We start from the raw sequence: 27,579 nt of genomic DNA, 5'->3' as shown, positions 1-27,579 counted from the left end.
TATGGAGCTTGCATATCACAGGAACTACCAAAAGACAACATTAAAAAGCAGGCGCCATATCCAAGGGGTGATTATACAATACCCAAAGCTATAAAAGCGGGAGTATTAGAAATGCTTATGTTCAGGAACTAAACAGTACCAATAACACGACATAAAAGTCGTGCTGAACGATCTGAGAAGATCGAAATATAACAGTCCTGATCAAACTATTACCCTGCTTAATTTCTAAAATGGACTGGTCCATTATTCAATTTTGACAGTAGCATTTCTTATTCAAAGGACTGTTCAATTAAAATGTACTGGCTGAATAGCGAACGGACGAGCAAGCTGATCTTGGCCCGCACTGGTCGCAAAGGCAAAACCATTCACCGCCAGCAGGCTAAAGGCCAAACCATGTTTAATTGAAATTTCAACAATAAAGTAAAGATAGATATGCAACAGAATCACGCTTTTAATATTATAATTAGGCTTGACACTGGACTATTAATATATATTAACAATGTTGTTGGTACATCGTTATTGAGAAAATTCATACCTTATTTATCAAAGGTATGTAACTGTGCTAAAATCAATTTAACAATTTCACCCTAGAATATGTACAGCCTATCTTGGTGTTTGTCATTCCCAAAAATCCTTTAAACAAACATTTGATCAAACTGAGCAAATCTTAATTTTTTGAATTTCTAAATACATGTATTTATGATACAGATATATCAGTTCTATACAATCAAGTGTATCCGCAACAAATCTATCAGTTTTATATCACTAGATTTATTTGGCAACCTCACTTTTGTGGATCGGTCAGAATTTAAGAAAGAAGCATAAATACGTACAAAGAAATATTTGTCTGACTGCAATATTAAAATCTGATTTTTTAGATCTTTAAAAGGAACAATCTAATGAGAAAGTAAAAGTAATTGATATGTAACAGTTTTTCTACGTCAAAGGGAAAATGCATTGCACGTTCTAAAAATCAAGTGCAATCCAACTGTACGATGAAAGTTTTACCTTAATATATTCAATTTCAAATATTATATAGAGTATTATATTCACGAAAAAGCTCTTGTTAATCAATTAACTTAAAAAATATGAGGGATGAGAATAAAAGACGTCTTTGTGTATATATAAATGAACAGATTGACATCTTTTGTTTTCATTCCTCTGCTATGTTAATGTACATACCATTGACACAGGGAGCACACGTTCCAGAGTCGATGTCACATGCCACACCCTCACAGAACTGGCTGCAGCGTTTGGTACACTGTGGTGTGTAATATCCTGTAATGCAAGCCTTTGTATCACATTCTCCGGAAAACCTGTTGCACGTAATAACGCCGTTACTATCTGATGCGCACGTTGTTGCGCATTCTAATGAGCAGTTTGTGCCAAATTTCCCAGCTTTGCACGAAATACATTCTCCAGTGTTACGATCACACTCGAGACATCCGTCGTGTTTGCATGGTGTCATGCAATCGAGTTGGTACCATCCGGGGTCACATGAATCAACGCAAACACCGTCGGTCTGGTAACATTGATCTGTGCCGCAGTTGGGACAGGCGTTACTACAGAACTTTCCATACTTCTCCGGTTTGCAAGCAGTACAGGTGCCGTCATCTCGTGAACAAGTACCATCTGCACAATTCTCGGTGCAGGTGAATTGACAGAATAAGCCCCAGGTGTTAGCCGGTCTGCAAGCTGAAAAAAAACATCAGTCTAGCAACAATAACAATAACTTTCTTTCAATGAAACACCTTCACCAAAACAAAAGCAAATGTAAAGCAGTTATTGCTTGCATTAGCATAGAAAATGTGCTTAAGAATTATAACATAGTTCTATTTCAACTATAAATGCCAGAGTGTTCAGACAAACGTAAAATTATTCTATTGTTATGCAACGCATGCGTGCTTATCATGGCACATTTAAAGCGTGATACACTAAAAAAAAATGGTCACATAGCGACTTAAACTAGAAAAAAATCCTAAAATGCTGTTAATTACGTAAGACTAAACCTATAAAGGTGCAGCTTGTTTTGTTTTACATAGTAGACATTTTTTGAATATTTTCTGTTTTGCAAAAAAAGATATTGTTTCATTTTTGAATAAATAAATAATAAATAGGAAAATAAATATCTAAACTGACTGTCAGAAAAAGATTTAAAAAAATGTGCATGCTTAACTGTGATAGATATTGATCTTGACATATTTCCTTTTTATTCAAATCGCTTAAATGTGGCAAGAAACAGACATAAGCAACAGGCTCTATTATCAATCCATGTTAAGTAGGAAAATAAGAGTTAGCGTGTCCGTAAGTTTCGTATGAGAAGTGAGCATAGTGAGAAACAAATCATACAAATGCGAGTTATGTGTAAAATGTCAATTCAGATTAATGGTAAATGAGTAACGAGTAAAGAAAATGGGTTTAGGGTATGTGATTTTGCATGATTTCTAAATTTCTCTGTAGCTTGACTAGATTTTAATAGAGACCTTTCTTTAAATGTGTGTTTTTATAAAAGGAATCGATGTTTTTTAAATAATTATTTGTTGGCATAGTCTGCTTCTAACATCTTGGCAGATTTCACAGTGTATAATTATTGATTTGTCTATGCAACAATTTCGTCTGTAAATATTGAAAGGTATTCGCATGTTTGTACCTGCAGTTCTACATAAGGGTGTTGGATCTGTGGTCAAACAATCCAAACATTCGCCTTGGTACTGGTCACATGTCGCATCATTGCATGTCTTTTCCAGCTGACATTGTGATTGGCACATTGGACCCCAGTAGCCTGTGAGACATCCTTCCACGCATACGCCAGTTCTGTTGCAATTGTTATTGACACAATTGACTGGACATTCCAAACTGCATTGCGGTCCATACCAAGTTTGTTCACATTTATCTTCGTCACAAACTCCTGTGTCAATATTGCATGGCCGAAGTCCCAGGTCATTCATTCCACAATGCGTATTGCATTTCTGAGTGCAGTCTCTGCCAAAGTACCCTGATACACAAGCATTCTCTGCGCAGTAGGCGTTATACCTGTCACAATAAATATTGCCGTCATCTGTGTCTGGCAAACAGGTCTGACTACAAGCTGAATTACAATTATTTCCCCAAAGTTCTACTTTACATGATGTACATTCCCCGTTGGTTATGTTGCAGGTTTGGCATCCGTTGTGAATGCAAGGCGCAGTGCAGCCGACAGTATAGAATCCATCGTCACATCCGTTCGCGCATGCGCTCGTAGACTGATCACATACATCTCCTCTGCAATTTCCACATGGTTTATCGCATTCGTCTCCATAGAAGTCATCAATGCATGAATCACAGACACGTGTATAGCGTCCACATAAACCAGCTTTACAATTTAGCGCGCATGTTTGATTACAAAACAAACCGTAATAAGGCGGATCACATGCTGAAAAGAAAGATTCCATCATAATCATTTTTAAAATGTCACATGAATATTTATTTGAAACAAGTCAAAAATGTGAAAAGTGACAAAAAATATATCTGGTGTCAAATGTCTTGTTTCAAACAAGTATTCCACTACTTGGCCGCCAATGGACGATTTTACTTAGTGCGATATATTTACTATTCTAATGAAACAGTTCCAAGTGATTTTTATCTATATGCACAATTCCTCTCGGACCAATCAAAATGATAATACGCAAACATGCATGAACTGCATTGTCAGCACATGGTAAACATTAACAGATATTACATAACAACATTATCAACAACTATTATTAAGCCAAATTGTTTAGAAAAATCTAAAGGTATTATTTAAGAAAATCAGATTATAAGTATATTATATAAAGAAGTTGATGTAAATTCAAAACCTTGTCGATGGAAGAAAGAAATGTGTCAGTTTTTAAGAAAAGCCAGTATTCATGTAGTTAATTATATTGTTCCTTGCACAAAAAGGTCCTTTGTGCCAAAAGTAATGATGTGTTTTTAACTTCTTTTAAAACGGCAGAGAGAGAGAGAGAGAGAGAGAGAGAGAGAGAGAGAGAGAGTAAATACGTAGTTCAAGACTTTTGCAATATCTATTTTCCCTTAAAAAAAAAGGCATTCATTTTAGGGGTCAAAATTCTAAATATCTAGTAGAGATAGTTAATGAAACCAGCCTATTTCTGTGAAACACGATGGGTCTGTTTCCCATCTTTTGACTACAGTGGAATGTTATTGAAGTTGATATAAAACATCATGCTGAAAATGTCACAAAACACAGCAGCAAAAGTTAAAATATGCACTGATCATACTTCATATGTTCAAAGTAAGTACATAAAGTAAAATGTCACAAAAAAAAGAACAAACAAAATCACCCCGTGCAACTGTTTTTATTTCACATCATCACTGCCGTTGGTGTCAAGCAGGTGTAAAAACAAAAAACAAATGAGCCATGCATGAACAGCATCCTTATAAAACTGAAAAAAAGCAAATAACACTTAGATGGTTAGATTAACATACACACATCACCATTTCCGTGCAGAAATTATAATATTCTCATGTAGTCATTGCATTTCGTAGTGTCAAGTTACCTAGCTTAAAATTAAACAAAAGAAAGATCCGTGCCGTGCTGTCAGTGCTTAAATCTCCCCATCCATAAACATGACATGCTATAGAGCTGCTACATTTACCTGCACTTCTGCATAGTGGGCTCTGCTCATCAACAGGTTTGTCACACTCAGCGCAATTCCCGGCATCTCTGTCGCAAGTACCATCATTACATGTTTGGGTACATCTATCTGTACAATCAAACCCGTAAAACCCCTGCACACAACCAAGTTGAAAATTACAACTGCCGTTTCTATAGCACGTGTTTTCAACGCAATTGAAACTGCATTCAATATCGCAAAAGTCGCCATACCATCCAGTTTTGCATCCATCGTCACATACACCACTTTCCAATCCACAGCTGCCAACACCAGATGTAGAGAATGATGGTGGAAGGCAGTTCTCGCTACACTGGCTCGTACATTGCGGACTGTAATAACCGCTTATGCAGGCTTGAGGAGAACAGACGCCCGTGTCTTTTTCACAGTATATGAGGCCGTTATTGCTAGGTATGCAGGCTTGACTACAATCATCTGCACAATTTTCGCCCCATAAACCTTGCTTGCAAGTGCGGCATTTTCCAGTGATCCGGTCACATGAATTGCAGCCTTCATACAAGCAATCAGTGTCACAACCAGGACCAAAGAAACCATCAGTACAGTCTGAAAAACACGTGCCGTTGTTCTGGAAACACGCTACATCTTTACAAGATCCACAGTCAGCAAGACAGCCGGGGCCCCACAATCCAATTTTACATGCATCGCAAACTCCTGAATATCTCTGACAAGTAGACGCACAACCTTCTGAACATGGAATACTGCAATTTAATCCGTGGTAAAAGTCCCCATTGATTGGTTTACATTCTGAAAACAATTAAATACAACAATATGAAAAGCTGTAAGACATTATCTATGTCCCTCATTTGTTTTATTGCAACATGAGATCTAAATACAATTTTCAAACGTGCAATTTGAAAAAAAGAATAAACGTTTTGCAGTGATATAAATTGCAAGCACGTGCCACAGGTACTTGAGGAAATCCCAGATTTTATATGCAGTGGATGTAACAGTGTGTCAGGATTTGAAAAGGCAAAAGGTTCAACAAAGTGTTAGAGAATAATAGCTCAAGATGCATGCCTTACACCAGGATTGATGAAGCTAAAATTTACTTTATTCAAAACTTTAATTGATTCGTGTGGTGGGAAGAATATTCACAATATGTGACGAATTCGTAAAACACTTGGAACCATTCATAAGAATCATAGCACTTTCGTGAGTATTTTCTTTTCGAGTTAGAGAATATAGTAAATAGAAATTCCTTACGACCATTATGATTTTACAGTAATACCTACCAGCGTCTCTACATAACGGGCTGCGATCGGCTGTCCGATTACGACATGCATCACATACACCATCGTCTCGGTGACAGGTATTGTCATTGCATGTCTCCAAACATACTTCGCCACAATCAAACCCATAATAGTTTTTCAAACATCCTAGATTTCTCAAACATTCTCCATTTCTCTCACACACTCCGCCGACGCAGTTAGAATTGCAAGAGACATTGCAATAATTGGCATAAAAGCCGTCGACACAACCATCTCTGCAAACTCCAGAGCGGAAATCGCAGTGGATGTCGCTATGAGAGTCTGGGAGGCAATTCATATTACATTCTAATGTACAGCTCTCTGAATAATATCCCGGAATACAGGCTCCAATTCTGCATCCGCCGCTTTCTTTGTCACAATACGTATTTCCGTCTGTTGACATCACACACGCCGAGCTACATGACTCACTACAACTGTTCGTCCAAAATCCTGGTTTACATACGTCACATTCTCCTGTAGATCTATCGCACGAAAGGCATCCGGGATAATTACAATTAAGTGTACAATTATCTCCAAAGTATCCGTCGAGGCAATGAGATATACAAGTTCCTGTTATTTGGCCGCATGAAACTCCTGAACAATATCCGCATTCATGCTCACACAGGTACCCGAAGAAACTAGGCTTACACGTGGCGCACGTTGAATTATACCGATCACAATTTTCAAAACAGTTCTCTGGACAATTCTCATTGCATAAAAGTCCCGTTTTTCCACTACGGCATGCTGCAAATTATATTCATTTTCCATGGAAAGTAAGTAATTTATTTGTATTTCAGGCCAAATAATGAAATTATATATGTCATTACTACTTTAATCTTTTATTTTTTCAAGAAAAAAACCCAGCAGATTATCATTAAAAACGTATATAACGTTTGGAATCAGCCTAAAGATATTAAGCAAATGGGTGGTAAACAAATCACCTCCGATTTCTCGTGCCTAAAGACGTAAAGGCGGAGGGTTGACCTTATCAAAGGAAAGGGAAAGACATATATGGTGTGACAAACAGATGTACAACTATTCCGAAAAGAATGGAAAGTGAAAGAGTGAGATGAGGAAATAATAAAAAATGGAAATGAAACAAATAAAAAGTTTAAGCTTTCAACTCCAGGTACGGAAGCAGATAACAGCATCTATGATATATTAAACAAAGCAATACAAGGAGGGATATTCGCTTTGTTTCTTGAGGTAGTACTATGACATATGGTTGCTTTAAATACGCACGAATCTGTGTAATAAAATAGATCATTTACAAATTTTCGCATATATCTTAATTATACATATGTACTTGATACAGTAGACAGTCAATTAAATTGTCATAAGTTTTTTTTCTGTTAAGTTCGACATAATAGTTTATAAGGAATTAAATGAGACTTCGTTGGCTCGAAATACCGATGACTAGAACAAAATTCTATGGATCACGCCCGTATAAACGAACGAAGTGGGACTGTAGTTGTATTGAAAGAAATTGTTGTATGCCATGTGCAGTTTTTGTCTACGTGTCCTTAACCAATATGTTTTACGTAAAACTAACGCACTAGTTAAACGAAACTTGCTACGTTATGTCTAAAATCGAAGCACGTTACAAATATGATAAAAACAGCACAACAAAGTCTGCTTGACACTAAATTACGCAAAGAAAAAAGCGTCTACTTGACACTGAATTACACAGATTAAAGCGTATGTAGAGTTTTTGCACTTCTTGCAGAAAGCAAAAACAGAGCAACTGCTTTAAATCAAAGAAATCTGATAGAATAATTCGAGTTCTAAAACAATCCAGTTTTTATAGGAAATACACATTTCCTTTCAGAAGTGAAGTACGTTTATCAAATTAAATAACTTACTTTTTATCAATTAAACGGTTTATCTCTATATTTCCATTCTTTAATTTACATATACCTGATAGCCACGAAAAATATTTATAAACATCGTCAGTATGGACGAAAAAACTTCAATGTATTATCATAGAATTACTGCGACCATCTGATCGTAAACTCTACACAAAATTTCATAAAAGCATACAAGCACTAGCTAACATGCCCATATATTTAATGACTTACCGGCTGTCCTGCACAGCTCAGTTTGTACTTCTAACGGTTTGTCACATTCAGAACACTCGCCTGACGACCGGTCACATTTACCGTTGTTACATGTCTCTTTGCATGATAACTCGCACGTACTACCATAAGCACCATCAACACAACCGCTAGAACATACCCCGTCCCGCTCACAAAGCTGATTTAAACAAGTCACGCTACAACGCAAGTTACAATGGCCTCCATAATAAGTGGGCTCACAACCTATGTCGCAGTCACCTTCGTCGACTGAACATGTCCTTGCACCGTCGGAATTAGCAAGACATTTTTCGTTGCACTGAGCATCACATGGTTTGTTCCAGTATCCTGGAAGACACTTTCCTTCACTGCAATAACCGTTATCCTTTTCACATACGATCTGATTAAACGAATCCCTTGCACAGAATTTACTGCAATTAGAACTGCAAGTAAAACCGTATAAACCAATATCACACGTTTCACATTGTCCACTGCCTTGGAAACACGTTTTGCAACCGCCATGTAAACATGTCTGGTTGCAATACATATTCCAATATCCTGGATTGCAATCAGTAGTGCATAAACCGGATTTCTGGTCGCAGGTTCCAGAACTGCATTGTCCACACCGTAAATCACAAAGGCTGTCGTGATATCCTGGATCACAACCGAAACATGTTCCATTATATCTTCCACATGTCAAAATGCAGTTGTCCGTACAGTTTGTTTGACAAAACTGACCGTACTTGCCGACTGGACAAACTGAAAGTATAAAACATGTCATAATTTGAGTTTGATGCTTTGTACAGTGCCTGACTGAGAACAATAACATATCGTTAATGAAGAAAAGGGCCAGGAGAATATAATTTGGTAACAGTAATTTATACTAAGCATACTTCAATTAGGTGTATTAAACCTGGTCATTAAACGCAGTGTGTATTTAGTATGTGTCCATCCACTGATGTTAATAGAATAACCAAAACCTTAAGTAAATACTAGTTCACCATCTGTACAAATTTTATGTGCACCCTGAATTATCACACTATAAATGAAACAACAAACACCACAAAAGAAAAGAAATAATTCAGCGAGAGAAAAAAAGTAATGATAAAATAATTACCAGCATCTCTGCAAAAATATTTTGGCCGTCCGGTATTAGCATTTGCCTGACACTCTAAACAATCGCCCCGTTCTTTATTACATTTAGCATCTATACATGTCGACTCGCACGGCGTCGTACATGTATCGCCGAAAAATCCCGCTTGACAGGAGCTGTCACACGCTCCTGTCTTCTCGTCACAACCACCACCGACGCAGTTCTCAGGACACGGCGTTAAACAATCACTCCCGTAGTATCCAAATGCGCATCCTTGTTTGCAGTCCGTTGCAGATCCCTGGCAATCATTATTTAAACACGTGATACTGCATTCATCTTCGCAGTAATGACCGAAATACCCTATATCGCAGCCGTCACTACATATTCCTGTATTAAATTCGCAATTATTAATACCGTCACCAGAATCAAAGCACGTGGGACTGCAACTGTGTTCGCACGTTCTTCCGTGGTAGCCTGGTATGCATGATGAAGTCAAGCAGTCAGCATTGTCTTTTTTGCAGTAAACTGATCCATCCGAAGAAAGACTGCAAAACCCACAATCTAAGTCGCAGTCTGTGCCGTGTTTTCCAGCAATGCAAGTGATACAGATCCCGGTAGTTTGATCACATTCACGACAGCCGCTACCAGATGGGCAGGCCTTGTCACATTTAGATCCCCATAATCCTTCTTTACATCTTGAACATTCGGCCGTGTATCGATCGCAAATTCTCGTACAACCGTTTGAGCAAAACAGATCGCACTTCTGCCCATATTTACCCTCTTCGCATGCTACAAGAATAAAAATATTGAAAGACGAAAATATTCATAGAAATATAAGTAAACAATAAACATGTGGAAAGAATGTAAAACCTCCAGCGCTAATTGTAGCATTACATTTCAAAAAAGCATACGCTATACTATACTATCAAAGCATTATTACTATTAAATATTTCTCTAAAAAGCGACGAGTTCCAAAAGTATTGATGATAAAATGCATTTAAAGACTAGCACTATGACTAAATAAGACCTGGAGCACTTGTGACAAATCACAGACTCCAAAATATACCAGATTCAAGCGATTGGAATGATAAGTATCTTAAACGTACATGTATATATTTTGTAACCATGGTAATCCTAACCCTAAACTTTAATCAGCATATTATACATATAAACACACTGAACGCGTGCAGACATGCCATAAATGCATATTATTTGCCGTGCGCTCCAATTAATAATCACTTCCGGACATGTGACCACTATAAGTCTGCAATGAGCAACATAAAAATACTAGTACCTGCATCAGGACAATTAAAATTAGGATTTGCTTTGCTGCATTCTGCGCATACACCATCTTCTCTATCGCACGTAAAATCATAGCAGAACGAATCACAGGGAATGTTGCATTGTGGACCATAGTATCGAGCAGTGCAGTTATAATCGCAAGAACCGTTGTCAATGTTGCACGACGTGATCCCCGTTTGTGGATTAGCATCACAATTTTGATGGCAAGTAGAGAAGCAATCGGTTCCCCAGTAGCCCGGAAGGCACCGCCCTGAATTACAATTTCCTGTCTGTAACTCACAAGATATAGTGCCGCCGATTGGCATACATTGTGAACTACAATTGCTGGTACACAGCCCACCAAATTTTCCTGTTGGACAATGCGTACAGAGTCCCGTGCTCTGTTCACATGTGATGCATGAATCGCAAGTTTGCCGACAGTATGATCCAAACCATCCATTAACACAACCATCGTCGCATTCCCCATCAACCTGCTGACATGTGCTTCCTTCGCGGCAAGTATCACAAAATTCTGTGCAGAGATCGCCATAACGTCCTGGTAAGCAACCGATACATTTCCCACTGTAACGGTCACATGTGTTGCCTTTGCAGAAATTACTTTCACAACGAACACTGCAATTCAAGCCACGGAACCCGGTAACACATGCTGAAATTTATAACATACTGACATTAATAATTGTTTTCAATTATGTTGTGTATAAATATATTTCAACAATGTTCAGTACCATCGCCACAGTTAATACTTATATATGTTAGCAATCGGAATGACTCACAAAACACTTACCAAATCTTGACAAATAAAACAAAGCTGGTTAGACGGCATTATACATTTCTGTCAATAATCAATCAATCAATTAATTAGAATTTGTTACGATGGATTTTAAATATGTTAATAATCAGTATATTTTGTTTTAATTCGATGTATGAATCTGAAGTAATTTCTTGTATAATGTCAAAAGTATGTGAACAAAATGTCGTAAATACACGCAGAAACTCATCTATCACTGAAGGTTACATATGTTGTGCCGTACTCTCCCGTACGATGGATACTTAAATATTTTGAAAGGGTTGTCCCTCCTTTAAAATGAGTGCCATTTGCAAAGAACTACGTTCTACATAGTTATATAAAATTTCAACGCTGGGGCATTATTGCAAATGCATCCAAACGAAGATAAGTAACAGTTCCTTGAGAATGGTAAGTTTTTAAAGGCGTTTAACTGTCCGAAAGTGTGGCCCCTTTATGCAGTCGTTTTTCCGGAATTCAATGTATATATCAGTATACTGACAATTGTTTTGTAGAATAATATACATGTTTTATATACTGTTCGATTTTCATGTGAAACAAGCCTTTCTTTCCATGATTCGGTGTTGTGTTGTTTGATATTTTTCTCAAAATAGAAGGCTAAGTGTTAATAGTTAATTTGTCTCTTTTGAAGCATAATGCTTATACACGTAGGGAGAATTTAAAACTATATTCCTCGTTTGTTATTGCCAAACAACCATGATCATTTTAACTGACTTATCTGATTTGTTATATAAAGTTTGTACAGAAGTTAAAACCACCGATAGCCTCATACAAATTAATTTCAAACTTTCATGTCGTTTAGAAAGTCACAACATTTATAACATATAATTCCGCAATAATGATTTATTTGAAACAGTTATATAATGCCACAATACATACTACAGCTGATATCGCAAAAATACGTCATCATATATAATAATGCCGACATCGCAAAAATACAACACACTGTCGATATCGCAAAAATACATAATTCTGCCGATATTGCCACTATATCGGCACTATATATGATACTGCCGATATCATAAAAATACATAATTCTTCCGATATCGCCACTATATATGATACTGCAGATATCATAAAAATACATAATTCTGCCGATATCGCCGTTATATATGATACTGCCACTATATCGGCACTATATATGATACTGCCGATATCATAGAAATACATAATACTGCCAATATCGTCACTATATATGATACTGCCGACATCATCACAATATATATACTGCCGATATCGCCAAAATATATGAATACTGAGAAGATCTGCCAAACAACAAAGACAAAAATGATAGATACTTACTAGCATTCCTACACAGAGGTCCTGCATTAGCCTGGCTACATTCTGCACATCTTCCAGTAACACGATCACAACTATCATCTGTACATGTGCTGCTACATGGGTCGTTACACAAATTCCCGTACCAGCCGAAATCACAGCCATGTTTACAATATCCGGTATCGTCGCACTGGTCTGTAAAGCAGTTTTCGCTGCATGGCAAATCACAAAACTCTCCGTAATATTCACCGACACATCCTGCTAAGCAGTTATTGGATGTACCGTTACAGTTGTTATTAAGGCATGTTTCACTGCAAATCCCATCACAAATGGCACCATAATGACCGATTTCACATCCGTATAGACATCTTCCAGAGTTGAAATCGCATTCATCTTGGTAACAATACTGGCTGCACGTGGCTTCACATGTCGAAGTATAATATCCGACTTGACAACGACCTTCGTCGCAATCACCTCCAATCTTACTGCACGTTATTTTCCCGCTTAAAGATGGAACACAATTTTGGCTACAGTTCATCTGGCAAATATCGCCATATGTTCCCGCGTCACATATTTCACAACTTCCGGTTACACGGTTACAGACTGTGCACCGATTGTGACAAACTTTATTACATTTTGGCCCATAATAACCTGCGATACAGTCTCCATTACATACACCGTCTTCCTGTTGGCAATCTCCGTTTACACAGTGGCTGCAATTCTTGTCACAGTGTTCTCCATAGTAGTTTGGCACACATCCTACACACACGGATGTGTACCTATCACAGAGGTCTTTCTTGCAAAATTGTCTTCCTGGACATGTACTATTGCAATATTGACCAAACTTTCCAACGTCACAATCTAAATGTAGGTAAATACACAAAAGGTACAGTAAAAAAATCTGAAAGTGCGCATGCGCAAACATAGTCAATAGGAACAATTCACCACAACTAGGTTCAGGTTACGATTAATATTTTAGACTTTATAGAAAAACCCACAACTATCTAATGGACACCCTGTAATGAATTTCAACTCCAGAAAAATATATATGCGTAGTAAAATAACGACAGTCAACGATTGTGTTAGTATACTGTAAAATCATAAATATTCATGTTGGGCTTTTTTTTCTTGGATTCCATGGTTGAACCAATCCACTCAATCAAACCCTTGGACACATGAATACTCTATTGTTCTATCTTGATAAAATTGAAATTCACGAATTTATAGTCACAAAAGATATTCGCTTTGGCCAAAAACACGAAATTTTATGTCCATGAAATAAAATTATCTCAGAGCATTATATTTTCACCTTCATGTGCATCATGTACAATGATGTAAAATCAAAGTTGTTAAAGCAACGTTCGCTGAGCTGTTGAGCTGCTGCAACAATGATACGACAACGATGTATGTTAAAACTGTTATTTGCAAAACACATGGCAATATAGCTTTTGTTTGTAGAATTTCATAACATTTAATGTATGTTAGGCAAGTATGAATTTTATTATTATTACAGAAAAACCATCTTTTGTTTACTGTATCACCGAACACAACATTTTAATATACAATGTGTATTACTATACTCATCAAAACATTCTTGATATGCCAGTTACCATTATATACTTAATTTTGACTCACATAAATTCATTCAGACACAGCAAATTTTATCCAAGGGAGACAACTTTTTTCATTTTTGTTGGAAGAGCGGTGTTTTTGTTAATATAATATGTCTGAATTTATTCAAACAGGTGATTTTAGCTAATTATACTGATGACTGTAAGTGTCTATAGAAGTTTTATAGATAATATTAGGTATTTCTGAAAATATATACATGCATGGCGGCCATCTTGGATTTTTTCGGCCATATTGGATTTTTGGAGTGGGTCTCATGCTCATTTTTAGTGTTTTGCCCTATTGTATTTATGTGCCAAGTTTTGTGCTTTTCCCATTTTATGAAGTATTTTTACACCATTTTACTGGACTATTACTACACTCATCAAAACAGCTAACCCGCACTTTGTTATTATTAACAATGTTTTGGAAACTAAAGCTATTTAAAGTATTTCTTTTAAATAAATGGTAATCTCAGAACAATTATTATTGATGATATTTCAAAACAGCTAACAATAAAATAAAATGAAATAAAATAGTAAAAATGAAAAATAAAAACAAAAATAAAGAATTAAAACAAATTGTAAATAAATAAATACGTGCGAACATATTACGATCTCAACCAGTTTTAAAAAGTAACAAACTATATTTGAATGCCTAAAATTAACAGACTCTATGTGAAATAAAAACAACAAAATAATGTCATTGCTGTTTAGTATCTTATAAAAACATTTAATGTGCATACGATATTTCACAATTTCCTAGAACAAACTTGATGTATACATCTAAGTTTACTTATAAATTGTAGAAAATCGGTCTGAGGAAGTAAAATAAATAAACTTATATCTTTGCTTTATTGATAATTTTGGAATGTTATTGTATTACTAACTACAGTTATTTTTTATATTACTAAATACAGTTTATTCTAAAGGTCTGATATTTAAAACAATGTGTGTTCTATACTTTAGAAGATAATGGAGAAAATCAAATGGCGGGTTAGCTGTTTGAACATGGTGATTTGAAATGTGTTATAAATGGTAATACGCATTCAAATCGACTTTAGAAAAAATATGTCTATCAAACTGAAAGTGAAAAATTGTGAAACAAACAGAATGTCACAAATATTATCTGTTATAAGAGTAACCGATGCCGAACTCAACCTTATGCTTTTGACTGTCGTTAACGAAGGAATATCGACAGACTGAAGACTCTTATCCATTAAATTATTATGTTTTGTGATGAAATCCATTGTGAACATTAAAAACCATCAGTTATTAAAAACAACAAAATATTAACACAGCATAAAGCATGCAATTTACCAGCTGAGCGACATTCATATCTTGGATTTTCTACGAAACAAGCACTGCAGCGTGCAATTGTTCTGTTACACGTGCCATCAATACATGTGTCCAAACATTCAAATTCACATTTGTTTCCAAACTGCCCCGGAACACAGCCATCAGTGCAATCCCCAGTGCCATCGTTACATGCCCGATCTGTACAGCCGCTATCGCAATGAATGTCACAAGTAGGTCCCCAAAACTCAGCGACACATCCTTCCACGCACGTGTTATAGAAGTCAAGGCAATTTTTGTTTTTGCACTGCCTGCTGCATGATTTAGTGCAGTGTGATCCGTAATAGCCAGTAGTGCACCCTAATGTACATTGGCCGGTTTCTACTTCACAAGACGTCAAATTAAGTGCATCAGGGTGACAGTTATTGCTACATGCCTTGTTACATTGTGTCCCGAAGTAGCCAGGACTACACACGCCTTTGTCGCATGCTCCTGTATTTTTTGAACAGCTTATGATGCCGTCTTTAGATGGTAGACAATGTGTGCTGCAGTTGAATCGGCAATCGTCGCCTCCGTGTGTTCCTGCCTCGCACTGCTCACAAGAACCTATCAACTGGTCGCATTTCTCACATCTGCCATAGCATGTCTTTTCACAAAACTGTCCGTAAAAGCCATTTCTACAGCCTCCAGTACACATTCCATCAGTCTGTGAACAACTGCCGTTCAAACAGTTAGGACATTCTGACCCGCAATAATCTCCGTACAGTCCGGTAGAGCATCCAGAACATAAACCCGTGTTCCTATCGCATTTATTATCCAAACAGAGTGCTCCACCCTTACAAGACTCGTTGCAAAACAAACCGTACGATCCTATAGGACAGCCTAAAACGTGATAATTCAAATTGCAAAGTAACCTGCTTTCTGTTGAACACCATCATAAGAAATAATTGAAACATGAAAAATATCATTTACTGAAATTATTATACTTTCTACCGAAAATCATTTCATCAAAAATGCATGCTAGGTTACTAGGGTTACCTTTTAGTTTTTGTTTCAGGTGTCTGTACTACTCCACTCCATGCTTTTAAGTATGAATTAAGTGCAAACATTATACAGTTTTTGTTTTCTATTATTAAGTGTCTGTTAGAATCAGTTAGTGTTTCTAGATTGCTGAGAAATGGTGAAGTAATGTTTGTTTTCTTTTCCTGTTGATTTGTTCGATTCCTTTAAAATTCACTTTTGCTCAACAATTTTCTTGATATCCTCCATCATAGTTTCCGGTGTGCTTGCTATATGCCACGCACTTGTCTCCTCCAAAAATGTTGAAACCATATAATAAAACAAAAGCAGCACATTAAATCGTGGCAGTCAGAAAAAACATAGTTAAACAAAATTGATAATCTGACATAAACAACGACATCAATTATTCCAACCTACCACCAGCAAAGACAAATGAAGAAAAGCGAAAATGGATAATATTTAAATAAAAGAAAAAAATATGTAAGAAAGTGAGCAAATTGTAATTATGAACTGTTATTGCGTTTGAGAATGGTGAGGACAACACGACATTAAATTTTGTTAGATGACTTTACATGCTCGAATCTTATCTCCAATCTTACAGTGATCTCCCCTTACAGAGTTTGTGTAGCGCTAGGGGAGATAACCGCTGCCGGGAGATAGAACATGAGCCCGCCCAGTAATAACATGATAACAAGTTACCAGCATCTCTGCACTGATAGCTTCTGTCTACTTCGTCACATTCTGTACAGTATCCAAGCTTTCTGTGACAAGTGTTATCTATGCAAGAATCCTCTAGTTTACATCTTTGGTCGCACATATCTCCGAAATATCCTGTTTCACAACCGTATACACACGTGCCGTTGTTATCAAAACATGTGCCTTGTTTGCAGTTTTCATTGCATGTCAAGTTACAAGCAGGAAACCCATAGTATGTGCCAATGCACCCAACTGTGCAATTATTGGCGTTTCCATAACATTCCCTTGTAAAACAAGTTTCACTGCACACACCAGAACAAGAAAGACCAAAGTACCCAACAAAACAACCACTGGAGCAATGCCCTGTTTCAAAATCACATGTGACAATGCCATTAATGTCTGGGGCACAATATCTATTACACTCTGATCTACACGTAGGATCAAAGTATCTTGGCACACATGAACCAGATGTACAAAATCCTCCCAGTTTAGAACACGTAGCAATCCCTGTCTCTTCGGCTTTGCAATAGAAACTGCAATCATTTTCACAAAGCTCGCCGAAAGTGCCAACATCACACACATCGCATTCACCCGTAGTTCTGTTGCATTTCAAACATTTAGGATTGCATTCCTGATTACATTGTTGACCGAAGTATCGATTTTGGCAAGCTATTTCACAAACTCCATTATTTTGATTGCAAAGACCATCAATGCAGTTTGGGCAGGATGAATTACAATAAACACCCCACTTTGAAAGCACACATTGGTTGCAAAATCCCGTGTATCTATTACATGATCCACCTAGGCACTGAGTAGATCCAGGACAGGATAAATTACAGTACTGCCCGTACGACCCGGTAGCACAAGCTGCAAGAAAGCAGACAGAGCTAAAAGGTACTTTCTACAGTGTGTATTAGCAATTTACATAATTTCAACTATTTAGGATGCAAGCTTGGATCAAGTCCACGACATTTCAAAACAAGGGACACATGCGCAGTAAGACAAAAATAGCGGAAGTTGGTATCGGAACCGTATAAACAGAGTAAAATCTCTAAACACCATAACAAAACAAATCGGACATTTGCTATTTCTCAAAAGTTGGAAAATGGCGTTAAATAAAAAAATCTGATAATGATTCCTTTTTATGTTGGAGACTTCTAACAAAAAATAAACATTTGTTTTCCAAAGCCTTAATATATAGGGATACGTAAGTTGCAAACACATCCATGGCGAGAAGTTCACTGCACGTTTGGAATAATAAAATACATTAACTTTTATTCAGTGTAAGAAACGGCTCTCCCACCATAATATTTATATACTACAAGTAATGCTTATAGTTTTTCTTTCTGCGTTTTCTAATTACTTATAGAAGATACAACGCTCTGCCTGAAAATACCTTAAATTGCTTTGGTAAAGCCGTAATTTACAACATCAAGCCTTAAATGCGACAGACATTTTAACAGATATACAACATATTATAAACAAACACAATAAGTCTAGGGGGACAATATAGCTATGAAACATCTGTAACAGTACAATTAAACGTTTCACACTACTGTCATGTAAAATAACAAAATCGTAAACTGACTTGGATTTCTTGAACTTTATTCACATCTTTCACAATTATGTTTTAATTCAATAACATATTAGGATATGACATGAGTATTATCTATTTACAATAAAAACAACATAGGCAAAGTTGACAAATTAACAACTGACATCATCATAACAAGACATAAAGAACAAATTCATAACAAAACTGTGAAAACAATTTACAAATCAACTGTAGCCGATTTGCGCCAAGAAAGCAACACTCAGGCAAACCAGGCTTAAAGCACGGAATAGACTTGTTGACTGCATGTTTATACAAAATCACATTGCTTCGAGTAGCCTCGATTCATGTCGTCTGTGACTCACGTTTGTTTGGTGTCATGTGCTATCTTTAACTAAATATACTGTAAAATGGGCCTACCTTTCGTGTCGTCTGCTCGATAAGGTGTTGTTGCGGTCTTCGTAATAAGTTTCCTGTTGTTCTTTTTTCAACTACTGTATTGTTACTTACTTGCAATTATTGTTATTTGTTTTCTTATCTTAAATAAATGTAGTGAGACGAGAAAGGAAATTTTGAAAAGATGACGTAACGCAAACGAAGAAACAGACTATAGGCAGGTGAGAGTCTCAAACTGCGTCATGCAGTCAATCAGAAGCAAATACAGACTATAGATCAGGAAAACGGTGTTGGTATAATATTCTCTTTTTACAATATTTTATGATAGTTCCATGAAAGGATGTGGTGTTTTAATGCCGATTGGAAGTAATGTGCGTATAGATGAAATGTGAATACGAAAAGTAAGTAATGACAAACAAACACCATGCAGAAGCTCGACTGCTATGAGAGAAAACAAATGGGAGTTACTCTATGTAAGTATCATAACTGTTTACATGTATGTTGCCTAAAATCTAAAACCATTTCAGAGAGTAAGAATTAAATAATTAGCACATTTATACTTGCAGTGGCTATCTGATTATATAATGATGATACTTTGACCAATTTTTATCTTTATGAAATTTCTATGTACGTTAGCATTTAATCACTTTTCCGGAATAATTTACGGGCCAAAGTTAATGAATGCAAGTGCCTTTTAAGTGGTAGAGCGTTTGTATTCCCCTTTCCATAGCAGAGAAGCTATCCCTCCGACAACACGGCATCTAGTAACTGAAAGTTTGACAGTTTATCTGTTGCGTCTCCTTATTTTAACATTTACCCTACTAAATTTCTAAAATCGACTGGTCCATCATTCAATTTCGGCAGTATCACCTATTATTCAAAGGGGTGTTCACTGAAAATTTACTGACTGAATGGCGAACAGTACAGACCATGATCAGACTGCACATTGTGCAGGCTGATCTTGGTCTGCACTGGTCGCAAAGGCAGAATCATTTGCCACTAGCAGGCTAAAGGTTAAAAAGGTAGAAACTAACGTTTAATGATATAGAAACAGACATTTAACTAAAATGGTATTTTCAATTTAATCAAAAAAAAAAAAACTTTTGTTTTCCCATCTTTTTCTAAATAACTACGTTTTTTTTCTCAACTTTTTCCCCCAAGCATTTGATTCGTATTACAAAATGAGACACATGTCATAAAACTCTTTCAGGTACTAGATTTTATATATGTAAAAATCAGAGAGCGTGTTAATTAAACATGCAGAGGTAAGCAAAGCTGGGTGTGCTTAGTAACATGCTAGGTAACATGCAGCTCAAACATAGGCCGACCAGATCAACAAGCATTTTCAACAAATGTATTAGAAATGAATAAAATATAGCTTCCATGAACTATTTAACAGCAAATATATTCTCAACTCGTGTACAGTTGCATGCATTTCCACTACCGTCCATGAATAAGCTAAATAAAACCAAGCCTGCAACATTTTCATTTATGTCATGTCCGGCGATCTGTGGTTTTCAACCGTTATTCTATACATATTTTGCATGTTTCAGAATAATTTTCTACTCTTAAAACTATATGAAAATGAATATTCTTCCTTGCAATTAAAATATATACTGTTGCGAAATATATTTCATTTTTCGGATAGCTTAATGTTATATCAAAAGTGTGTCATTTTGATGCATCGATATTCACAGACAGTAAAAATAGCTTGGCATGTGCCATGAGAGTCCTATAACCTATTTCAAATATTTTTTTTTTCAAATAATTTCGAAATTGTTCAGAACGATGTTTGTTGAAATGGTCTGCATATCAATTATATGTTTTAATACGTTAATTATATAAGTGTTAGTAACAATGCACAAGAAAAACAAAGCGCATGCGGCCTATCAGCAAAGCAGTGTAAGGTATTCAGAGGGACAGAGGGTATAAGGGAAGGAAACGATATGAAAATGTAAGATGCTCAAAATGTTATATCAAAGGACACTTTTATACTAAATATTAGGCTCAGTATGGCATAACTGGAATACTATGAATTATTTAAGGTGTTAGATATTTCAGTCGTAAATTCTTATGAGAGAATATTGCATGAAGGGGAGGGAGGCGGGGAGTATGAATGGATTTTTGAAACAATAAAGCCAAATATAAGTGCATTTTAATCATTTGAGCATCTTAAAGTATATATATTTCCATTGAAAATCTTCAGTTAACCAGACCTATATGCTAACAGTTTACAAGCTAAGATCGAAATAAGCAAGCAAATCTTATTATATCTATTTCTTTATGTTTGCAGTTTTTATACTAAGTGCTTTAGTGTTATCAACAGATAGTTATACTTTTATTTTACATTTTTAAGATGTGCTTGCGAATAAGGGTAGATTCAAAGAAATACTAGACTACAACTTAATTCTACTATAACATGTTCTTTTAAGTTCAAATCATTTTAAATCTTAATACATAATTTTATAATACTTATAACAAATGCAGCAATTGAAGAAAAATATATAAACCGCAACATGAGATACATGTAGACTGATACATTTTCCTTCATGATTTAGAGATAAATCCAGAAAGGTAACAATTTACAAATACATAGGTATATCAAACAGATGACCTGTATTACGAACTGTATGCGCTTTGATAAATGTGACGTCATCTGTGTCGGCAGCTATTTTTCATGATGCGGTTTATACATTTGTATAAAGTAATTTCGATTTTAAAGATCATCTTAAAATAATATCAAGCAATTGTTTCTATTGACAACATGATCACAAGTGTTCTAGATAGCAATCTAACTGTCAACACATCATATTTATTAATTTAAACATAAGTTGACTTAACTCCCCTTGACAAAAACTAAAGCTTTCATGAACATATTGCACCGGGTGGTAAGCAAAAATAACATTCTCTTATACACACATACTTTTCATATTACTGACATTTAAAATGTACCTTTAACTTCACATGGATCCAATATAACACGCTACTTTCCCACTTGTACGGTATAATACAAGTGGTTGTTTTTTAAATGCTATTTAAAAAGACTTACAGATCTGATTTAATAGCTTTTAAGCATTTATCGTGGTCGCACCTTCTCTCGAACCCCACCTCCTTTCGAACCTTTCATTTTCTCGCGATTTTCACGCATGCACAAGTGCGCATTACGTCATCAATTTGTGAGTATCGGTGCTTTGTTTACAAACAACACGCTACAGCTGTCAAACCAAAAATTATGCGTCATAAACAAGTAAGTATTAACTATTTTCTTCCAATTAAGATAAAAATCAATAAAATTCTTATTACTTTATTGACCCCAATATATAACCAATAGAATTTCAACCCAGTTTTAACATAAAAGGTGCTCAAAGTTTTTGACAGTTGACCTCGCTCTCTTCGGCTGCTGCAGAGGTCACGTGACCATGGTGAAATCATGTGACTCTCAATTTTTACTGCACTGTTCAAATACTGAAATCCATTGCTTTTTCACCTTCTTTTTATGATTTTTTAAAAAAATTTTTTAATTGATTCAATTTATATTTCAGTTGAATCCAGTGAAGAGAGCTATGAAGCACAAGGGATATTCTCCTTCAGCATTGTTTAATGCTTATAAACTGGTTAAAGAGACGGGCATTCCTGTGAAGACTGCTGCTAGGCAGTATGGTGTTCCACATAATACACTTCGTGATCGTGTGAAAGGCCGTGTTGACCCAGAAACACTGATGACAGGACCAGGTCCATTGTTCACTCAAGAAGAGGAGGCTAAACTGGTGGAACATATAAAGCATATGGCAGACCTTGGGTATGGATTCACCATCACAGAAGTTGTTTCCAAAGCCAGTGATTATGCAGTTTTTCTGAAGAAACGTTCTCCTGACAAACCTCTCTCTGTAAAGTGGTTCAGTGGCTTCAGAAAAAGGTGGCCTGAGCTTAGAGTTACTAAGCCTAGAGCTTTAACAAAATGTAGAGCTGCATCCACATCTCAACAGGCAGTGAACAGTTACTTTACAAACCTAGAAACTGTAATCATGAACAATAACCTTCTCAACAAACCTGAGTGCATATATAATATTGACGAAAAGGGCATACAGACAGAGCACTCACCACCATATATTGTGGGTGGCAAGGCAAGTGTACCTGCAATAACTTCCTCCAGGTCAGCTGTAACCACAATCATTGGTGGAGGAAATGCCATTGGAACCCAAGTGCCTCCATTCTTTGTGTTTAAAGGGCAGCGGATGAATGAAGACTTGCTTCAAGGTGCAGCTTCTGGTTCAGCTGGAACTATGTCAAAAACTGGCTGGTCTAACTCAGTCATTTTTCATGAATATTTAGAGAGCCACTTTCTCAAATACATACAAAGACCAGACAGTAATCAGCCAGTACTTGTCATATTTGATGGACACAGATCGCACATCAATGTTCCTGTACTTGAATGGGCTAAAAGGAACAATATAATTCTCTTTGTGCTGCCTGCCCACACAAGCCACTGTCTTCAGCCCCTGGATGTAGGGTGCTTTGGGCCCCTACAGAAGATATACAACAACACATGCCATAAGTTTCTGAGGGAACATCCATCATCGAAAATTACCAGGTTTAATGTTGCTGCTCTGGCTTCTAGTTCATATGTAACAGCACTGTCAAATAACAACCTCAAGTCAGCCTTTCAGAAAACGGGCATATTTCCTCTTGACAGAACAGCCATAAGTACTGACAACTTCAAGCCATCAGAGCCTTATGTTGCTCCTGTTCAAGAGCCATCCGAACAGGTTCCTGATGTTCAGTGTGACCTAAATGCATACTTCCGGGCAGCAGAGACTGTAATTGAATTAAAAAAGGAGTTCCATCAGGCATCAGCTAAGAAAACTTTCAGTAATGTTGTTTCTGGTCAGGAAATCACCAGTTCAGACATATCACAACAAATTATTACTAAACCCAAGCCCATAGTAAAACAGCCAACAAAGACACCCAGGAAACCAAAGTCAAACATCCCAAAGAAGGTCTGTAAGAAGTCATCCAGCAAAGAAAAGCCATATGTACAGCCCATTGTTTTCCACCACCCAGAACCTACTCCTGGACCATCACACATTAACCTTCTTCTAGATACAGATTCAAACACTGATGACTCTGATGATGATATGCCAGATGAGGACAAATGCTGCGTCTGCAAATTGTTTCAGCCAGCTCAACTGAAAAATTGTGTGTCATTGGTGATTACAAAGTGGGCCCAGTGTGATTCTCCAGGTTGTAAACACTGGACACACTTAATCTACTGCTGCAAGCAGAGAGTAATTAGGCGTAATGATACGTTTATCTGCCCTTGCCATGACCAAACAAACACTGAAGAATAGAAAATAAATAACTGTTATGAATTGTTTAAAGTTCAAAGTTAATTACTGTTACAGTGTTGAGACTTTTGGAACATTTTTTTTGAACTGTGCTGTAATTTAAAAATAGGTTCGAAAGCAGGTGCTCTATTTTTGGCCGCCATTTTGTTTTAGATGTTAGGGTGGTGGGAAACTTTGGACGATTGTTGGATAACTGACGAAGGATGTAGTAACTTAATATTTGCAAGGTATTTATAAATGATTATTTTACATTGCTGATTCGTTATTTTATTTAACATTTACCGCAAATAAGTATCAGCCCATGTCAACAATTAAGAGGTTCGAAAGACGGTTCGACCACGATATACAAAGCAACATTGTGATCATGTCTTCAATTGTACAAATCTTAACATTATCAATCTGGCAAATACCCTCTTGATAATTCCTTCTGTTGTTGAAGAAAGGTATATATAGTATACATGAATTGGATGTAAACAATAAATTTGAATTAGGGAATTCAATGTAACATGTAAGTTCATCCGATGTTTAATATGTTGTAAAATACAGTGTCACCTCCCTTATCGCGCGGAATTATTTCTTGCATTTGGCATAAATATTGGGAGTCTATGTAAACAATAAATTTGTTTTAAACATTTGGGCTTCGTTCGTCTGAGCAATGAAAAAGTACTAAATATGCCATAATCTATTCCGTGAACTCTCAATAACTTAAAAAGGGGTGCTTACCTAAATAAATACTGACTGAATAGCGAACAGTGCAGATCATGATCAGAATGCACGGATGTGCGACTGCACGGATATGCAGGCTGATCATGATCTACACTGGTTGCAAAGGCAGAATCAGTCGTGTCCAGTATGATAAGGGTTAAGACCCAAAACAAATATATTACTTGAAATTTTAGTGCTAACAATGAATTCGATGTAAATCAGAAAGGCATAATTGATGTAAATATTTAAGATTATTCAATATAAACAACTAAATTAAGTCGATGTAAACGTTGACATTTTGTTCAGTTCTCTATATGGCCACGTTAAAATGACAAAAAAACAAAAAAAAAAAAACCCAAAAACAAAGAAAAAAAAAACGGCGGCCATTTAAACTATCAGGAGCGTCTTCGGTGTAATTAAGGGTAAACACCATTAAATCCGGTTGTTCTCTATGTCGTATAAAATCCACCTACTAAACGTTATTTTGACATTCTCTGGAATATCAGATATTCAAAGACCTATTCTGTAATAAGGAACAATATTGCTACTATAGAAAAGGGAAAAGAAAAACGGGTGTTAGTTTTATATCAGAAAGTTATGATTCATTATTACGCTTCCTTCAATATGTCTTTTCGAGACATAGAGTACTTTTGTCACATTTTTTTTTCTCCAGCATGGGTTGCATCCTAAACATGTAAATTCCGACACAATGTTATTGATACATTGAAACGCAGTAGAGTAAAAGAAATCAAGATGCTACCTCGGAGAAAGGGCACGAGTATGGGAAGAAAGGCAAGGACTATTTATATTTGAAGTACTTGTGACTAGACCTGCGTAGGCTTACATTTGATTTGGTAGTTATCAGCCTAAACTGTCCGTTTACCCACATAACAAAATGTATGACGCTTTAAGCAGCTACTTTCAAATCCAAACTTAACAAAACTTAACAAAACTATCTAAATAAATCAGGAGGATATTTGCCATTAGATCCAAAAACAACTTTAAAAGATTTCAGTATCCCATAGAAAGAGCATGTGGTTTGCAACAGTTATAGTGTATATTCAGGTAGTACCCGCGTAATCACGTATTCTTTGACGCCATTTTGGCGTTCTCCGTTTTTTCGCGATGTGTGCGTTAATCTACGTTAATCTACATTGATGTCTGAAGTATAAGTATCAAGGAATATATAAAAAGCTAACAAAAGCCGAAATTAGAAAATTTCAAATATAATAACATGACCTCCCTTTTTTTAGAGAATTAAAGTCATCGAAACTTCTACCTGAGACGGACAAATGTCTTATTATTTTGGATGTAACTTAGTCAATAACTGAAAGTTAATTTTTATGAATGCCGCGCAGTCGAGATTTCGCTGGATGAGTTGAATTCTGTGATATATAAAAACAATTGGTATACATCGTTCCACATACTCCTTCTACAAGAATTTCCGTTTGATTTCGTATTCTCCGTATGCGATTTCGGCATTTTCCGGCAGGTACGGAAAGTCACGAGTTTGTTTGAGCCTAAGGTAATGGCCGAAGAACACCGAAATCAAATTCTGGGATGACGTAATCGCACGGAAATCGCCGAGTGTCTTTACGGGTCAAATATCTTAAGAAAATACTTATGCAATAAATAGAGCACTTACTTCCTTCCGGGCAGAGGTAGCCAGGGTTGGTCACATTACATGCCAAGCAGGTGCCCGCGGTGATATCACACCTTTCATCAACACATCTTGATTCACAAGGTTTTCTACAGTCGTGCCCGAAGTACCCAGGCTTGCACTGATAGTCACAGTTTCCAGTTCTCTGCTCGCAAAGTGGCCCTGTGGTAGATGGAAGTTAATATGTATTTCCTGGACAAAAATGTGTTTATTGTATTACTTTAAAGGATATCCCGGTTGCCAATCATGTTATGTTTTATCTTCAGAAGACACAAACCAATGAGCAAACTCGTATTCATCGCACTGTAAAATGTAGGAAGAGTGCAGCACGGTTTATCCAAAAGGAGGCTTGTGTTCTTACGATCGAAAAAGCTACTCGCCCATACTTCGGGTGATTTTTTTCAACATGTTCATTTTCCTATCAAGTTTGGCACAGAAAGTATATATATGACACTGAAAAATGATAAAGCAGATAAAACAGAAAATAGAAGAAATACAATTATTGGAACCTAACTGTACAGCTATGAAAGCGAAACACAATTAAAAAAAATCCAATGCGAATCTACCACTAAAATAGTTCATTATTAGATACTTATTTTAAATGTAGATAATCATCATCAAATAAAGTAAATATAATTAGATATATAAACTAACTGAGTTTGTACAGCTACATATACAATTGATTGTCACGTAAATTTAAATAGTTTGAATAGTGCTATTTCACATTTTAGACGCATCATGAGAAAACCAACATAGTGCAATTGCGACCAGCATGGACCCAGACCAGCCTGCGCATCCGTGCAGTCTGGTCAGGATGCATGCTGTTCGCTTT

At 36.4% G+C, this 27,579-nt stretch overlaps 2 protein-coding genes across 11 annotated transcripts in view; one reads left to right on the top strand and one right to left on the bottom strand.

Annotated features, from left to right (window-relative positions):
- LOC123542023 (multiple epidermal growth factor-like domains protein 6) overlaps positions 1-27,579 on the bottom strand; it is a 93,368-nt gene that overhangs the window by 26,339 nt on the left and 39,450 nt on the right. Inside the window, exons 11-20 of one of the 10 annotated variants that reach the window (XM_053531920.1) lie at positions 26,733-26,909; positions 17,093-17,956; positions 12,495-13,331; positions 10,380-11,033; positions 9,110-9,874; positions 7,999-8,751; positions 5,906-6,664; positions 4,638-5,417; positions 2,651-3,412; positions 1,183-1,695 (exon numbers count right to left, since the gene is read on the bottom strand). In XM_053531920.1, coding sequence (XP_053387895.1) covers positions 1,183-1,695; positions 2,651-3,412; positions 4,638-5,417; positions 5,906-6,664; positions 7,999-8,751; positions 9,110-9,874; positions 10,380-11,033; positions 12,495-13,331; positions 17,093-17,956; positions 26,733-26,909 — 6,864 coding nt within the window. Of the gene's footprint in view, positions 1-1,182; positions 1,696-2,650; positions 3,413-4,637; positions 5,418-5,905; positions 6,665-7,998; positions 8,752-9,109; positions 9,875-10,379; positions 11,034-12,494; positions 13,332-15,397; positions 16,256-16,411; positions 16,952-17,092; positions 17,957-26,732; positions 26,910-27,579 lie in introns of those variants that run through there. The other 9 variants (XM_053531921.1, XM_053531927.1, XM_053531924.1 and 6 more) reach the window with 9 other exon arrangements.
- LOC123531825 (uncharacterized) lies at positions 22,116-24,636 on the top strand. Its single transcript, XM_045313089.2, has 2 exons — positions 22,116-22,284; positions 22,580-24,636. The coding sequence occupies exons 1-2, from the start codon at positions 22,270-22,272 to the stop codon at positions 24,383-24,385; spliced, it is 1,821 nt and encodes a 606-aa protein (XP_045169024.1). The 5' UTR covers positions 22,116-22,269; the 3' UTR covers positions 24,386-24,636.

This window comes from Mercenaria mercenaria, chromosome 19, assembly GCF_021730395.1.
Source record: "Mercenaria mercenaria strain notata chromosome 19, MADL_Memer_1, whole genome shotgun sequence".
Taxonomy (NCBI): domain Eukaryota; kingdom Metazoa; phylum Mollusca; class Bivalvia; order Venerida; family Veneridae; genus Mercenaria; species Mercenaria mercenaria.
The sequence above is the reverse complement of the archived record's forward strand: the minus strand, read 5'-3'. Positions and strand labels throughout refer to the sequence as shown.